The sequence below is a fragment of the Canis lupus genome, chromosome 6, assembly GCF_048164855.1.
Source record: "Canis lupus baileyi chromosome 6, mCanLup2.hap1, whole genome shotgun sequence".
Taxonomy (NCBI): Eukaryota; Metazoa; Chordata; class Mammalia; order Carnivora; family Canidae; genus Canis; species Canis lupus.
The window spans coordinates 25,741,496-25,760,498 of record NC_132843.1 but is presented as its reverse complement, the minus strand read 5'-3'; the positions used below and the strand labels follow the sequence as shown (position 1 = coordinate 25,760,498).

General features: G+C 33.4%; 1 protein-coding gene across 12 annotated transcripts in view; it reads left to right on the top strand.

Annotated features, from left to right (window-relative positions):
- The window catches only part of NOL4 (nucleolar protein 4), a 521,978-nt gene that overhangs the window by 213,690 nt on the left and 289,285 nt on the right, over positions 1-19,003 (top strand). For 10 of the 12 annotated variants that reach the window (XM_072829191.1, XM_072829192.1, XM_072829188.1 and 7 more), the window contains one exon: positions 17,390-17,539. In XM_072829191.1, coding sequence (XP_072685292.1) covers positions 17,468-17,539 — 72 coding nt within the window. In that variant the 5' untranslated portion in view covers positions 17,390-17,467. Of the gene's footprint in view, positions 1-17,389; positions 17,540-18,508; positions 18,572-19,003 lie in introns of those variants that run through there. The other 2 variants (XM_072829204.1, XM_072829198.1) reach the window with 2 other exon arrangements.

Genomic DNA, 19,003 nt, shown 5'->3' with positions numbered 1-19,003 from the left:
ATCTTTGATCTATTAAATTTTTTATAAAATTTGCAATGAGTGCTAGCATCTCTAAAACTATTTGCCTTGCTCTAGTTGTTAGAACTAAAGAAATAAAGGAGATGTACCTGTATTAAGTAATGATTATGTCTGCTAGTTAAGGGAAAATGCAGGAAGGTGCAGTGGCACTTCCTGCTCACAACCAAGTCCCAAATTATACACAATGATGACCAAAAAAGCTCAAATGATTCCGTCCTTAGATGAACTTAAATTTATATTGAACAGATTGGCTTTCAAGAAAAGAAATTTAATTTTTACTTTTTCCTTGGTTACTACATCAACCATTAATGATGTTAATGCTGTGAAATAACTAAAAGCAGTGAAATATACAGCCTAAAATATACTAATGCTACTGGTTCATGAGTACCTCAGAATAAAAAGTTATTTGTATGTCAAGGGTGACAACAGTATGTGTCAGGGAAGTGGTGAAAAGTCACTACTATACGATAGTATCTGACAAGAAAAGTTCATCTTGCCAGCATCTGAACATATGGTGAAGCAGTGTTTCTCCAGACTTCTTTTACACTGGCAGGGATTGGCCTCCTAGTAATGTGGACTTTTGTTTGTGCTGAAGACAGGATGAATATTCTCCATAAATAATTGTAATTATCTTCTCATTGAAGAAACAGAAACTTGGAATTCGATATGGTTTTCTTGAATAAATCATCAATTTTGCAAAGAAGTGAAATTAAATTTCTGTGTTTTTGCAAATGAATTGCTAGTACAAATTTAATAAATTTTGTATAGGCTTTCCTTTCCCAAAAACATATTTTTCAGTTGAAGTACTGTATGTTGAAATACTGCATGTTTCTCTTTATGCTACTTTTACTTTCGGCTGTTTTTCCTTCTCTTCAAAATATTGTCTGTTTAAAATTCTTCAGGTTGTCTTGTTTTCCTTTTTAAAAACACAGTCAAGTAACTTAAACACTTTATTTTTTTTTTAATTTTTTTTTTTAATTTATTTATGATAGTCGCAGAGAGAGAGAGAGAGAGGCAGAGGGAGAAGCAGGCTCCATGCACCGGGAGCCTGATGTGGGATTCGATCCTGGATCTCCAGGATCGCGCCCTGGGCCAAAGGCAGGCGCCAAACCGCTGCGCCACCCAGGGATCCCTACTTAAACACTTTAGATGATAAGAATGCTGCAGGTTAAAAGTTCTTGATTTGATTTCCAAACTTACTATTTTACAGAAAATTAGAGTGCATTTCTTCAATAATGAATACATAGGATTGAAACATTGTTGTTGTTTTTTAGCTGAAAGTTTCTTACAAATTATTTACTTTCCCAGATGTTTGTTTTGTTTGTTTTTAAATATATGCGTGAACTGAGGCGCTGAGGGCCAAGTAGCAGGCTAAAGAGAGAGTTTAGGGCTGCAGATGGCTGCTTTGAAATGAGCATATTCCGCAGAAATGTGTACTTCCCTGTCTGTTTCCTATTCATAGGGGATAACTGCTTGATCCCTGGAGCCCTGGGTTTGTATCCTAGCACAATCTACTGATTGGACAAAGTTACTTCCAATCTCCAGGCCTGGTTTCCTGTATGTAAATTGGGAATAGGAAGGGTGTCTGGCCTCAAAGAAGAGTTGCTATCCAGGGTGTAGGACTGTGTTTGCACAATATTAGCAGGGACTGCCTGATTCCTCAACTGTGGCTCCTATTAGAATCCCTGAGGGAGATGTTAAAAACTCCCATGCCCAGGTGCACCCCTGACCTATTCCATCCATCACATTCTCTGGAGAAAGGACCTAGGTATCAGAAATGTAAAGTTCACCAGGAGATTTCAAAGTGCAACTAAGATTAAGAACCAGTTTTAAAGCATATTGGATTTACCGTGCTCTACTTACTACAATCTCTTTCTACATACTCATCTAAACTAATGTTAGGCTACAATCCTTTAGGAAGGAAAACATCTTTTAGGTTTTTCTTTGCAATTAGCCAAAGTAATCTATCATAATCTCTGACACACAGTAGAGGTAATTTCTGAAGCCTTGCCAACCTTGTATTTCCTTATACTGCCTCACTCCTGGGCTTTCTGATTGCATCTCTCTTGCAGAATTATATTCCAAGGTACCACCTTTAGGTAGTTACAGTAGGATAAAGTAGGTTTTAGGTACCTTTCCATCTTCACAGACTGAATCCTCCTCTACTTCCATCCCCCATTGCTTTCTCTCAGCATACATACAATGATGGACTTGCCAATGAAAAGTGAACTTCTAGAGTCAGCTGAATAGAGTAGGATAAAGGGTACCTTTCAGTTTAGGGAGCACATTGAAATTTTTCGCAAAAATTCGATTATTTAAGGTATTCTCTAAAAATTCTTGAGTTTAGGATTATTGAATATTGAATGTTAGAAATTTATTTTTATTTCACTATCCCTTTTTATTTATTATTTTGTTTTATTTATTGTTTATAAACTGGCAGCCTTTCATACTGCATTTAATTTTGAATATCTCACTAAAATTGCTCTCACATCAACTAGTTTATCATGATGACTTTGCCTGTTATCTGTTTGATAATAACTAGACAGAGGAAGGAAAGATGATAACTACTTTCACTCATTGATTCCTTGATAGCAAATGTGTTATATTGGCCTTAGTTTCAATTGTGTAATGTAACTCAAATAAAGATTATTCCAGTAGATGTTATATTTGATATATCAAAACTTTGACTCTCAAATTGTTTTTAATTGAGTGGAAAATCCTCACAAATTATATGAATATGCTTGAGTGACATTTCTGGTGTCAATGTCTGTCTATTATCTTACCGTAGCTTAGTCATGCTAAAAGCAGATACAGTCTCCTATGGAGATATGGAGTCAGGGAAGATTGCAGGAGAGTGATCTACCCCCTAATGGTTCTGTTTTCATCAGTTCTTACTTAGCTTCAAAATGTAATTGGAAATGAGGAATTTCAAAAGGGGTTGAATTTGAAACTTAGGAAAAGTGTATTTTAAATACCTCCTATAAGGCCAAGATGAAACATGTAAAATTTGATGATAGTCTTTTAACATAATGGCACTGTGATTTCATTATAATAGTATTGTATCTCTAAGCTTTGTGTCTCTCATTTATCAATTTCACATGTTTGCCCTAAGTTTTTATGTGTATATGTGTCATCTCACCAATGGGCAATTAGTAAGCCAGCAGGAAGTGAAGTAAGGGTGATTCATTTTTGAACTTAATTATTATCTTCCTTTAATATCATTTGAGTGCATTAATATAATATACAATAAAGGCATTAAGTAACCAAAGTTTTTTGAGAACAGACTTGCTATCCCATACTCAATTTACAAATTTGATTGGCTTTGCTATCATATTAGCTTTAATATAAAATTTTTCCTATAGTAGCTATGTTTTCTAGCACCCTGAAGGGTTATATTAGACCAGTTTATTTTGTGAATTCCTGTTATTTAAGGCTTTTTATATCAGTGGTTGGTTAAAGAAACTACACTATGAAATATTCACCTAATTCATTGAATATGTCATTCACTCATCTTGAATGACATAAAAACTGTATTCTGGAGCTGGTTTGTACTAGCTTAAGAGAGCTAATTGTTAGATTTTCAGGAATTTTACAAGCCATTAGTGAAGCAGCTATTAAGAAAAATTAAATGATATAGGCTTATTAAGTTATTTTATATTGAGGTGGTAGATACTCAGAATGTATCACTACTTAATTATTTTATTATTATTCATATTCTTAAGGTAGTTTTTCTGGTCTATAGTATCAGTATGGTGAAAATACCACATACTGGTATACTGTTGTGCATCTCTTCCTAACTCTGGGCTCAGTGACCTCACATTGGTATCTTGAAATATGCCTTTATAGAAGTACTTACACCACAAAAATCAGCAAATACCACAGATCAGAGTTGGATTTATTGTTTTGTTTATTGTCATAGTGCTGAAGCTGAAAGAGGTTTCAGTTTAATACAATTTATACAAGGGAGAAATAGTACAACAGTAGAGTACATACCATATTAAATTACAAAAAAACTTATTAGGAAGAAGTCTGCAATGAAATTCCATTTGACATATCATAGTTCAATTAAAATAATAGGCTGGTTTGCTGAGCAAGAGTTCAACACAAGTCAAAAGCATTCTGGGAGAATTAGTTGTATATATGGAATTTACAATAAAAAGTACATATTTTGCTATTATTTATAAATTATAAAAATAAATAAATAAATAAATTATATGCTACACATCTTTATATTATTGCAATTTATAAAAACCTTATATACTCTGGGGGAGATAGTTGGTAAACATATACCAGCACATCACGCTAAGCCTTGCTGTTTGAGCCGTTCCCATTTCCACTCTATGTTTATGGGTTTGTAGACTGTTGAAATTGGATGGTATGAACTCCTTTTTTATCTTTGAAATTAAAATCTATGTTGTCACAAATGGCAATATGGTATTATGTTAAGTGAAATAAGTCAGACTGAGAAGGACAGATACCATATAATTTCATTCATACAGAATCTATAAAACAAAAAATAATGAATATGCAAACAAAAAGCAGAATCAGACCTATAAATATGGAGAACAAACAGGTGATTGACAAAAGGAAGAGGTTAGAGAGATGGCCTAAATGGGTAAAGAAGAGTGGAAGATATACATTTCCAGTTAGAGAATGAATAAGTCATAGGAATAAAAGGTCCAGCATAGGGAATATAGTCAGTGATAGTGTAATAGCATTGTACGGTGACAGATGGTAGCTACACTGGTGGTGAGCATAGCGTAATATAGAGAAGTTGAATCATGTTGTCACCTGAAACTGATGTAATATTGTCTGTCACCCACAGCCAAAATTTTTTAAAAATTTAAAAATACATATTTAAAAAAATAAAATAAAATGAAAAAGAAAGAAAATCCAAAACTATTGGAGACCACACATTGTAATGGCTTTTTAGGGATAAAACACACACCATGCAATTCATCCATGGAAATGCACAATTTAATGTTTTAGTGTATTCACAGGATGCAAAACCATCACCATCATCTAATTTTAGAACATTTTTACCTCTTCCATAAGCCACTTTATACCCATTAGTAGTGAATCCCCATATACCCATCTCTCTAGTTCAAAGTATTCAGTAATCTACGTTTATAAATTTGGCTTTTCTGAACATTTCAAATAAGAATCAAACAATATGTGTCTTTTTATGTGTCTGGCTTCTTTCACTTAGGTTTATGTTCTGAGGATTCATCCATGGGATAGCACAAATCAGTACTCTATCCCTTTTTATAACAGAGTAACAGTCCTTTGTATGGTTATACCATATTTTATTTATATATTCAGTTCAGGGGCATTTTAATTGTTTCTACTTTTTAAGGCTATAACTAATATATTGCTGTATTTTGTACAATTTATTTTGTGTGGTTGTATTTAATTTATCTTGAATATATACATACTAAGGGATTATTAGGTCATATGATAAGTCTGTGTTAAATTTTCAGGTTACTAGCAAACTTTCTAAAGCACCTGCATCATTTTGCATTTCTATCAGCAATGCATGAGAGTTCTAAGTTCTCCATCTTTGTCTATACTTATTTTTGTTTATTGCAATCCTAGTCAATGTGAAGTAGTATCTCATTAAAATTTTGATTTACATTTCCCTGATTACTAAATATGTTGATCATCTTTTCTTGTGCTTATTTGCCACTTGAACATCTTCTTTGGAGAAAATGTTTACTCAAAATATTTATAATTTTTTTGTTTTAGGTATACAACATAATGATTATGATATAGATATATAATGATTATGTGATTATAATGATTATATATAATGATATTTATATCAAAATGATCATCACAATAAGTCTAGTTAACATCCACCACCATGCATAGTTACAAATCATATTTTTTTGTGATAGAAGATCTTAGTAATTTCAAATATGTAATACAGTATTTTTATCTATAGTAACCATGACATATATTACATCCCCAGGATTTATTTATTTTATAACTGGAAGTGTACACCTTTGAAATTTTTTTTATATAAATTTATTTTTTATTGGTGTTCAATTTGCCAACATATAGAATAACACCCAGTGCTCATCCCGTCAAGTGCCCACTTCAGTGTCCGTCACCCAGTCACCCCCACCCCCTGCCCTCCTCCCCTTCCACCACCCCTAGTTCATTTCCTGGAGTTAGGAGTCTTTATGTTCTGTCTCCCTTTCTGATATTTCCCACACATTTCATCTCCCTTCCCTTATATTCTCTTTCACTATTATTTATATTCCCCAAATGAATGAGAACATATAATGTTTGTCCTTCTCCGACTGACTCGTTTCACTCAGCATAATACCCTCCAGTTCCATCTACGTCGAAGCAAATGGTGGGTATTTGTTGTTTCTAATGGCTGAGTAATATTCTATTGTATACACAGACCACATCTTCTTTATCCATTCATCTTTCAATGGACACCGAGGCTCCTTCCACAGTTTGGCTATTGTGGCCATTGCTGCTATAAACATCGGGGTGCAGGTGTCCCGGCGTTTCATTGCATCTGTATCTTTGGGGTAAATCCCCAACAGTGCAATTGCTGGGTCGTAGGGCAGGTCTATTTTTAACTCTTTGAGGAACCTCCACACAGTTTTCCAGAGTGGCTGCACCAGTTCACATTCCCACCAACAGTGCAAGAGGGTTCCTCTTTCTCCGCATCCTCTCCAACATTTGTGGTTTCCTGCCTTGTTAATTTTCCCCATTCTCACTGGTGTGAGGTGGTATCTCATTGTGTTTTTGATTTGTATTTCCCTGATGGCAAGTGATGCAGAGCATTTTCTCATGTGCATGTTGGCCATGTCTATGTCTTCCTCTGTGAGATTTCTCTTCATGTCTTTTGCTCATTTCATGATTGGATTGTTTGTTTCTATGGTGTTGAGTTTAGTAAGTTCTTTATAGATCTTGGAAACTAGCCCTTTATCTGATACGTCATTTGCAAATATCTTCTCCCATTCTGTAGTTCGTCTTTGAGTTTTGTTGACTGTATCCTTTGCTGTGCAAAAGCTTCTTATCTTGATGAAGTCTCAATAGTTCATTTTTGCTTTTGTTTCTTTTGCCTTCGTGGATGTTTCTTGTAAGAAGTTACTGTGGCTGAGTTCAAAAAGGGTGTTGCCTGTGTTCTTCTCTAGGATTTTGATGGAATCTTGTCTCACATTTAGATCTTTCATCCATTTTGAGTTTATCTTTTACACCTTCAAACTTGTACCTTTATACCTTTACCCATTTTATCCACTTCCTACCTCTTGACTCTGGCAACCATCAATCTCTTTCCCTATCTGTGAGTTTGTTTTTTTAATTTGTTTGCTTGTTTTTTAAAATTCCACATATAAGTGAAATCATATGGTATTAGTCTTTGTCTTATTTCTCTTAGCATAATCCCCTTACAGTCCATCCACGCTACTGCAAATTACAGAATTTCCTTCCTTTTTGTGACTGAATAATATTCCTGCCTGTGTGTGTGTGTGTGTGTGCGCACACGCACATGCATGCATGCACGTGCATAATGCCACAATTATGTGGTAGCACAATATGTGGCATATATATATACATGACCACAGTTTCTTTATTCATTCATTCATCAACAGATACTTAGGTTGCTTTCATGTCTTAGCTATTGTAAATAATGCTGCAATGAAAATGGAGGTGCACGTATCTTTTAGAGTTAGTGTTTTTGCTTTCTTTGGATAAGTCCAGAAGTGCAATAAAGATCATATAGTAGTTCTATTTTTAATGTTTTGAGGAATTGCTGTACTGTTTTTCATAGTTCTGCACAGGTTACATTCCCACCAGTCGCGTGTAAGGAAGGGCTCCCTTTTTTCCTTATGCTTACCAACACTTGTAATATCTTGTCCCTTTGATATAGCCATTCTAACTGGTATGAAGTGATATCTCATTGTGGTTTTGATTTGCATTTACCTGATGGTTAGTGATGTTGGGCACCTTTTCATGGGTGTGTCCTTTGGGAAAGCTATTGAGTTGAATGTGCTCTTTATAAATTTTAGATATTAACACCCTATCAGATATGTGATTTTTCAAGTGTTTTCATCCATTTCTGTGGGTTGTCATTTCATTTTTTTTGGAAGGTGTCATTTTCAGCATGAAAAAATTTAATTTTAATGTCATTCTACTTATTTGTCTTTTGTTGCTTTTACTTTGGGTTTTATAACTGAGAGGACCTTGCCTTACTCAACGTTAAAAACATTTACTCCTATATGTTTCTTTTAATAATTTTAAGTTATAGCTTCTACATTTAGATCTATGATGCATTTTGACTTAATTTTTATGTATAGGGTGAGGTAAGGATTCTACTTCTTTCTTTTGCATGTGGGTATACAGTTGTCCCAGTACCATTTGTTGAAAAGACTATTTTTTCCCCACTGCATTGTCAACAAGACACTCATGTTGAAAATGAATGGAAAATAAGCATAAGGATTTATCTCTGGAATCTCAATTCTATTCATTGATCTATCTATTCTTATGCCCAGTACCATGCTATTATGTAAGATTTATAGTAAGTTTTTAAATAAAGAGATCTCCACATTTCTTCTTTTAAATGATTATTTTGGCTATGTTCAGTATCTTGCATATACATGTTGAATTTTAATTTGTTTATGTCTGCAAAAAAAAGCTAGCTAGAGCTTTTAAATAGGGATTATATTGATTTTGTAAATAAGTTTTTAGAATATTACTGTCTTAACAATATTAAGCCTCTGGTCTGAGAACATAGGATGTCTCTCCATTTATTTAGATCATTAAACATTTTTTTACAACATTTTGTAGATTTCACATACAAGTCTTGTACTTTTTTTTGTTAACTTTATACCTAAATGTATACCTTGTAGTCTAGTTTGCTTGTTTGTTTGTTTATGTATTTATGAGAGACAGAAAATGCATGAGCAGGGTAAAAAGGGGCAGAGGAAGAGGGGGAGAGAGAGAGAGAGTCTTAAGCAGGCTCCATGCCCAGCATGAAGCCTGAAATGACCCTAAGATCATGACCTGAGACAAAATCAATAGACTCTTAACTGACTGAGCCACACAGGCAACCCCGTATGTGAATTTTTAGATGCCATTGTAAATCAAATTATTTTTCTAAATTCATCTTTGAATTTTTTATTGCTAATTAAAAGAAATACAATTGTTTTTTGTTATTGATTTTAAACCTTAATTTTGCTGAGCTCACTTAGAGTAATAGTTATTTGGTGGCTTTCATAGAATTTTCTACATACAAGGTTATGTCATAGAAAAAGAGAGGTTTTCTTCCTCCTTTTCAATCTAGATGCTCTTTTTTCCCTCTTTCTTCCTTACTTTCTTCTTTCTTTCTTCCTTTTCTTTTTTCTTTTCTTTTCTTTCCTTTCTTTTTCTTTTTTCTTTTTCTTTCTCCGCCCCCCTTTTTTTTGTCTGATTCCCCTGACTAGTACTTTCAGTAAAATGCTAAAAAGAAGTGTCTAGAGCAGACATTCTTGTTTTACTCCTGTCCTCAGGGGGAAGGCATTAAGTCTTTCATCATTAAGTAAGATATTAGTTGTGGGGCTTTTGTAGATGTACTTTATCATATTGAGAAAATTCCTTTCTATTTCTAATTCACTAAGGCCTTTTCTTAGGAAAGTATGTTAGCTTTTGTCAAATGCTTTTTCTGTAACTAGTGAGGTGATTATATGCTTTTTGCCTATTATTCTTTTTTTTAAATTTTTTAAATTTTTATTTATTTATGATAGTCACAGAGAGAGAGAGAGAGAGAGAGGCAGAGACACAGGCAGAGGGAGAAGCAGGCTCCATGCACCGGGAGCCCGACGTGGGATTCGATCCCGGGTCTCCAGGGTCACGCCCTGGGCCAAAGGCAGGCGCCAAACCGCTGCGCCACCCAAGGATCCCTTGCCTATTATTCTTTAATCTTGTGTATCACATTAATTAGTTTTCATATATTTAATCAACCTTGTATTCCTAGGATTATCCTATTTGGTTATGGTATGTAATAATTTATATATATGTAATAGTTTATATATATGTATACATATGTATATATATGTATATGTGCATATATATATATTATTAGATTTGGTTTGCCAAGATTTTGTTGGAGTTTTTTACATCTATATTCATAAAATATATTGGTCCATAGTTTTCCTTTCTTGTAATACATTTGACTTTGGTATAAGGGTAAGTCTGGCTTTATAGAATGATTTGGGAAATGTCTCTCTGTCTCTCTCTCTTTTTTGGGGGGGGGGTGAAATTTAGTGATAAATTGGCCTTCCTTCTTGAATGTTTGGTCCAATGAAACCCATTAGGCCCAAGCTTTTCTTTGTAAGAATTTTTTTTTAGTTACTAATTTTGTCTCTTTCACTTGTGAAAGACCTATTCAAATTTTCTACTTTTTTGGGGTACCTGGGTGGCTCAATAGTTAAGCATCTGCCTTTAGCTCAGGGTGTGATCCTGGGATTCTGGGATTGAGTCCCACATCTAGCTCCCCACAGGGAGCCTGCTTCTCCTTCTGCCTATGCCTCTTTCTCTGTGTCTCTCATGAATAAATAAATAAAATCTTTAAAAATTTTCTTCACTTTTTTCAATTTTAATAATTTGTATCTTTCTAGAAATTATTCATTTTATATAGTTACTTATCATACAATTGTTTATACTCTTTTTTATAATCCTTTTTTTTTTTAAGATCAGGAGTGCTGTTCCTTCTTTCATTCTTTCTGGTTTTAGCAATTTATGTCTTCTCTCTTTTAATCTTGGTCAATACAGCTAAAGTTTTGTCTTTAAAATTTTTTCAAACTTGCACTTTGGTCTTGCTGATTTTGTCCATTGTTTTCTATTCTCTATTTAATTTATTTTTCCTCATTAAAAATATTTCCTTCCTTCTGCTTGGTTTACCCTTTTTCTAGTTCTATAAGGTAAAAAGATCTTATTTTTTAAAATACACGCAGTTATAAATTCCTTTGAAGAACTGTTTTCGGGATCTTGTGTTTTTGTTTCTATTTATCTCAACGTATATTTTAATTTTTCTTTTGACTTCTCTGACTCATTGGCTTTGAGAAGTGTGTTGTTTCATTTCTTCATCTTTGTAGATTTTCCTATTTTCCTTCAGTCATTGATTTGTAATTTAGTTCCATATTGATCAGAAAACATATAAAGCATATTTCAATCCCTTACATTTTATTGAGACTACTTTTATGCTGAGATATGGTCTATTATGGAGAATATTCTGTTTCTGTTGTGTGGGTTGTTCTATGTTTGTCTATTTTTTATACTGTTGTTCAGTCTTCTTTTCCTTGGTTACATTCTCCCTTATTATTCTATTTTTGAAAATAGAGCTTTGACGTCTCTAACTATTATTGTTAATTTCTCCGGTTACTTCTTTCAGTTTTTGCTAATTCAATGCATGTGCATGCATACCCTACTTGGAATTGACCTTTTTATTATTATAAAATGTTCCTCTATGTTGTTAGTAACATTTGTTTTTGGTTTAAACTCTGTCCTCTAATTCTGATATAGCTATTCCAGCTCTTTTTGTTGTTGTTGTTCTTAATTGCATAATGTAGCTTTTCATCTTCATCCTATCTGCGTCTTTAAAAAATAAAAGATTTGATTGATTGATTTATGTATTTAGAGAGTGTGAGTGGGGAGAGGGGTGGAGAGAGAGAAAATCTTAAGCAGACTCTACCCATCTCACAACCCTGAGATCATGACCTGAGCCAAAACTAAGAGTCAGATGCTTAGCTGACTGAGCCACCCAGGCACTCTCTATCTGCATCTTTGAACTGAAATTGTGTCTCCTTTAGCTAACATATACTAGGATCTTATTTATAATTAATTCTTTTTGTTTAGATTCCTTAGTCCATTCATATTTAATGATATTGATGTAATTGGATTTATATTGGTGACTTTGCTTTATTACCTCTATGTCTCATGTCTCTTTTCCTTTATTTATCCTTTGTTGGCTCCTTTCTATATTAAGTACATATTTTCCCTTGTAAAATAGTAATTCCTTTAATGATTTTAGATAATATATTTTTTAATTGGGGGGTTACTTTAGGAATTACAATATACATTTTAACTTATCAGAATCTACTTTAGATATATACTGATTTAGTTATAATCCAATATAGAAACTTTACTCCTAAAGAGCTCAATTTTCTCACTTTTTAATTCTATGATTTATGCATGTAATATATAGATATATCAATAATCTCCCAATATTATAATGTCATAATTATTCATACACTGTTATGTATTTCAAAGAGTTAAGAGAAGGAAGTAGGAAAATCTATAGTTATAGAGCTTTTAATGTTAACCTTATTAACTTTTTTGATTCTCTTTCTACATATGGATTTGATTTATTATTGTTATTTCTTTATTCTAGACTCCAGTATAGCTCTGTTACTGACTCTTTTGTGCTTTAGTTGTCAAATATGTTACATTTATGTATGTTATTATACCAGTAATACAATTATTTACATATTATTTTAATCATTTGCCTTTTAAATCAAGCAGTTAACAAAGCATCAGTATTCAAGGTGAACATTTAGATAACCTTTAATCTTTCTTGTCCTCTAGTATTGTAATTACATATCTTGCTATGTTTAATTGCAACCGTAGATTATTTCAGCTCTACTATGGGTTAAAAGGCTTTTGTGGAATCCTTGTAAAATAACCAGCAGGTATATCTGTGTAGGATATGTCCAAGTGTATTCTTAGGGTAAATAATATTTTCTTTTTTTCACAAAAACTGTATGTTACTCAGCTTTTGTAATTACTACGAGTCTTTGGGAAGGTTGCATAACTTCTGAGTATTAGTGTTCTCATCTCAAGAGATGATTATGGAAATTTAAAGATAACATTTGAAAATTCTTTAAGGTGTTGGTTCACAAAAATGAGACACACACATTTGGAACTGTTAAATTAATCTTATTATCAGTGATAGTAAGAAGATATAAGTTGTGCTGTCTGTATTTTTTCCCTTATGGCAATGTGCCTGTTATATATTTTGTCTTAATGATATGGACCTGGCTCCCCTCTTGCAACACATAGTTGACTATTTTTGGTAACTGAGGAAAGATTGTAGGTTAATAAAGAAAAAAATAAATAAAAATGACTCAATTATTACCTTTAAAAAAAGAATAGGTAATTATATTTGGCATGTTTCTATTTTTTATTATTTATTTTTTTTATGTTTACTTCCTTTACTGAAGCTCTTAGTATTTTTTTTTTAAGATTTTATTTATTTATTCATGAGAGACACAGAGAGAGAGATTGGCAGAGACACAGGAGGAGGGAGAAACAGGCTCCATGCAGGGAGCCTGATGTGGGACTCGATCCTGGGTCTCCAGGATTATACCCTGGGCTGAAGTCGGCGCTAAACTGCTGAGCCACCCGGGTTGCCCAGCTCTTAGTATTTACATCTGGATTTGAATTACTGCTTGATGTCACTTACCACTTACTTTTATTCTGGAAAATTTTTCTTTTACTATTTATTATGAGGCATGTCTACAGCATTGAATGGTTACTGGGGTTTCCTCAATAGTTGATGAGTTATTTATCTCTTGTTGTTTTTGAGATTTTATCTTTGGCATTTAACTATCATGTGTCTGTTTGTGAATGTCTTTCTTTTTATGATATTTGAAGTATGATTTTTAAAGGTTTTTAAAGGTTTTGTTTTTTTTTTTTTTTTTTTTTGAGAGAGAAAGAGAAGAGAGAGAGAGAGGCATAAGCAGTGAGGAGTTAGGAGGGAGAAGGAGAAGCAGACTGCTGAGCAGGGAGCCTGATGCTGACAGATCTCAGAACCCTGAGATCATGACCTAAGCTGAAGGCAGACACTTAACCAGTTAAGCCACCTGGGTGCCCCATAGTATTTGAAGTATGCTAAGCTCCAAGCTCTTTGAATACATTTCTTCTATTTCCTAAAGGGCTTTATTACTCCTTGTTTTCTTCCCACAAATACTTTGTGGGAAGTACAATTCCCACAAATACTTTGTGGTCAATACAGTTTGACCTTGTTATAGGCCCAACCCCTGAAGGCTTTTTTGAGTTTTAATAAGAGTATGGATGTGAATTGAGCTTAGTCACAATTGCAAGTAAGCAGGGCCACATGACAGAAGGCTAACATTATTTCCCTTCCCGAAAATATATGATTTCAATCTTATCTTGATTAACACTGAATTTATGATTTCCTGAAAGAAAATGGACTATTAACCACTGATAATGAAACATTTCCAATATATGTTCCCAGAGCACAACTTGTATCTTTTGAACTCTAATTCATACTTCGTGTAGTTAAATACGGCCATCTAACAATTTTAAGTTCTGGAGCACATGATTAGTTAAGTGTCTAACTCTTGATTTCAGCTCAGGTCATGATCTCAGGATTACGAGATTGAGCCCTGCTTGGGCTCTATGCTGGGTGCAGAGCCTGCTTAAGATTCTCTCTCTGTGTCTCCCCCTTACCTTCACCTCCCCACCCCTCACCCCCCATTTGTGTGCACCTTTCTCTCTCTCTCTCAAAAAAAAAAAAAAAAAAAAAGATTTCAAGTTCTAATCCCTGGAATTTGTAACTGTTACCTTGTTTAGAAAAAGAGTCTTTGTATAGATGTAATTAAATTAAAGATATTGAGTGAAGAGATTACCGTGGATTATCTGGTTAGGCTGTAACTGCTCTCAGATAAAATGAGTCATTATAAGAGAAACACACAGAGGAAAGCTACACCAAAGAGGAGAAGGCAGTGTGAAATGGCCTCAAGCTATGGAATGCTAACAATCACAGGAACTGGAAGAGGCCAAGAATGGATTCACCCCTAGAGCTTTCAGAGAGTGCAGCTCTGCCAACATCTTTGAATTTCGATTTCTGGCCTCTAGGACTAGGAGAGCATAAATTTCTCTTGTTTATAAGCATTGAATTCTCTGTTTTGTTTATTTAAGAATGTCTTTAACCCACTTTAATTTTGGAAAAGTAGTTTTTCTGGATATAGAATTCTGTTTTAGCAGTTTATTTTTTTTATGTTCAACACTTTATATTGTACTATTGCCTTCTGACCTCCAATGTTTCTTTTGAGAAGTCAGCTGACCTTGGTAACCTCAACACAGTAGACTTTGGTCTTGGCAATATTTGGTCTTTCTGGGATACTTGCTGAAGGAATGAATAGTCTGTGATTCCTACATCACTCATAGTTTATTAACTATACAAAATTACAATATTTCTGGTTACCCAGCAAACTGAGAGGAAACTACAAATTTTATGAGTGGGAGAAAAGAAGACAAAATTTTGTGTTGATTTGCTAGTAGACAGAGTTAGAATTTGGATTTCTAGCCTAAGAACAGTAGATGTTCTCTGAGGAGTGGGGGGTAGGCCGGGGTGATTGAGTGATAGGCATCTCAAATGGTGCTTCCCAAGAACTCTACACTAAACTAGATAGTTTTTCAGGCTAGTCACAGCCATGCTTCATGCAGTTTCTCTGTACTTTGGCTACATATTGGTCTTGCATTACAAGGCAATAAGGGGTTATCAATGAGATGCAGTACAGAAGAGATGCCTCAAAATGTTAAAGGAGAGAAGTGAGAAAGGTCTATAATCTAATAACAAATCACATGCATCATAGGTAATTGTGAAAGAGTGCTTCAGATTTAACAGAGATGAGATACTGTGCAGTTTGACCTTACATACAACTCATAATATTTGAATATATATATTTATTTTAATATATAGTTATTTGAATATATATGTAGTTATGAAATATATTGTTATTTGAATATATATGGAGTTATTTAAATATATATATGTGTTTGTATATATATACATATATATGAATATGTTGCCTCAGACAGTGCTACTTCTTTTTTTTTTTTAATAAAGATTTTATTTATTTATTTATTTATTCATGAGAGAGACACAGAGAGAAGCAGAAACATAGGCAGAGGGAGAAGCAGGCTCCCTGCAGAGTCCAATGTGGGACTCAATCCCAGGACTCGAGGACCATGACCCAAGCCAAAGGCAGATACTCAACCATTGAGCCACCCAGGTGCCTAACACTGCTACTTCTGAGACTTATTATGAATCAGACAAAAAACAAAACCAAACTAAGAAAAAGTACTATATAACTTATTTTGAGTTTTGTAGTGAGCTCAGTCTTCTGGGACTTCTGTTCAAAGAGGCTTTTGCTGTTTGACTCATTTCATAATGATTTTGCTCAGATTAATCATCCTCTTATGCTGTGTATCAACATTAATGACTATGTCATGTTACTTCAGGTTATGCCTTAGGGTCCAAATAAGAACATTGTGTGTACATGCACATGCGTGCATGTCTGTGTTAGCAAACCGGAAACCCTTTCATGTAAGATTAAATTTCTTTATTTTTTTGGCCTAATTCCTAATTTCTTATCTTTTTCTTATAAATTTCTTATTTTCTGTCATCTCTTGGAGCTTTTGGCTCTTTGCTCCACTTCCCACCACCACCACTATGGCTTATACCATGTGTGTATTCCCATTCACATCAAATTCTATTTCTTTCAAGAAGCTACTTCAGCCAGAGGTGATATCTTTATTCTTTGAACTCCTGTAGTATGTTGCTATATTTTTATCATGATTGTCACAATGACAAGAGTTACCATTTGCCAAGTGTTCACTGTATGTCAACTGTTAGGTCACATCCTTTACCTATGTTATTGCATTTAATTCTTACAATTCTGGGAAGTAGACTCTACTATTTCTGTTTTCCAACTGAGAAAACTAAAATTTGAAAAGACTAGAATTTAGGGAAGTTTCAATGATTTGCACAAAACATACGATTTCTGAGTGGAGGATCCAAAGTTCACACCAAGATAATTTCTGTGATTCCTATTTTTAACCTTGAACAATTATTGTCCCCCAGTCCAATCTGACAGAATAGTAGATGCATTTTCTTTCTTAGATTATATGGTATTTAAGGATAGAGATTCCACATAATTTCTTTTCCTTTTCTAATAACAGCTACCAGTACCCAGAAATTCAATAAATATTGATTGGATGAATGAATATCTAGAATGAAATTGTTGTAATAAAAATTCCTAAGCTTTAAAATATATTTTGGAGTAATTTAATAAAGTTATACTGATGTCTACAAATAAGTCATGGTGGGTGGGTAAGCATGATCACTATGCCAAATATCTTTTTTCATGTTTCTTAAGGTTCTATATGTAAGTAATGTATGAAATGGTGCAGCATTCACTCACAATTTTTTAAAGTTTCCTATCTGGATGATTTGGTTCAATTTATCAAAAATGTTTTTGTTTAATTCACTCTGTGTGTTAACTTTATGTGTTAAATACACATTTCTTTATTAATTTTGTCTTTTTTTGGGGGGGTTTGTTTCCAGGATGGCGTAGGGGTAGATGAGAAGCTGTCTTTACGGCGGGTAGCTGTGGTTGAAGATTTCTTTGACATTATCTATTCGATGCATGTGGAAACAGGGCCAAATGGAGAACAAATTCGGAAACATGCTGGACAAAAGAGAACTTACAAAGCAGTAAGTTAAAAAAAAAAAAAGAGAAAGGCATGCATTTTGAAATTTGATATTATGTATGTTTGTTGAAATTGGGTTAAATATTTATAAATATTCTATCTCTAGTATAAGTTAGACCATATCATGGTCATGCCCAACATTTAAACTATTATTATTGCTGATTCTGTTTTGGTCATATATTCACTAAGTCTGTTGCATATAATTTAAATCTGCCTCTAGCACTCTCATTTTGTTTTGTTTAAATATACATAAAAGGTGGTAGTCACAGTCAAATGCCCAAAAATGGGGAGATGTATTTATGTTATATATTCAGTATATATTCAAATCATAATATATGAATTATGGACTGGATATATGAACTTTCGTACTACCACTATAATCTTAATATTCCTTCCCCTTCAAATCATATTAGTATGTTCAGGTATTTCCTATTTAATCTTAAGTTCACATGGATAAGGAAATTTGATGTACTTTTCCTGTGTCACCTTATATTAAATACATTTGTCCTGAAGTGTATGCATTTCTTAGTTTTCCAGAATAGAGAATTAAAATATATGTGTTGTTTTCATAGATCCAATGCCCTTGAACATTTTAGAGTGAAAATATACAATGTTGTTATTGTAAATTATGTGGAAAACAGATTTCATTAACTTTCAGATATTGAAAAATATATATATTCTCAAAATGGAGTTATATATTATCTCTAAAGTTTCTAATTATATTTACAGTTTGACCTAGACACTTTAATCTAGCTTTTATTTAATCAAACATTTTATGAAATCATCTTATAGATATTTCATCCTTTCTAGGAAAATTGAACAGTAAATTATTCTTTTCCAATATGAGCAAAGTATACATCAGACGTGTTTTATCAGCAAACAGAATAATATCCTTTTTTAGAATTCTTATTGAACTTTGCTTTTGGCTACCTTTTTATTGACTGTTTTCAGCTATATTGATATACAATATCAGTCTGGATCCATTTTTTTTTCAGATACAGAAAAATGTGTGAAATGCTCAAAGTTTCAAATACAGGTACATATGTTTGAAAATTAGCTACTGAGCATAAGAAATAGCTTCTTTTCCATAACTATTTTTTGCTATATTTCCAGGGTCATATTGAATCTTTGTAGTTGCATAATAACCCCTAATACATGTTGTATTTATCTCTCCTTCTCTATGGTTTTGTTTCTTGGCTGTTTCCAAATTGCATGGTTTGTGGGCAGGCACTATTGTAAGTTTCCTTACATAATTCTGCCACATAAACTTTCTTTTGACTTACATATCCTAGGAGACATTCTTATCATAACTAATGACAATGGCCTAGCTTCTTAAGATATTTTTATGTAGACTAATATTACTGAACATACTCACTTTGCTTGTCTCCTAAGCTAGGGTTGTATCTTTGGATATTAACAAGAAAAATATATACATTGATCTACTAATTTCACTAACTGTATACTCTTA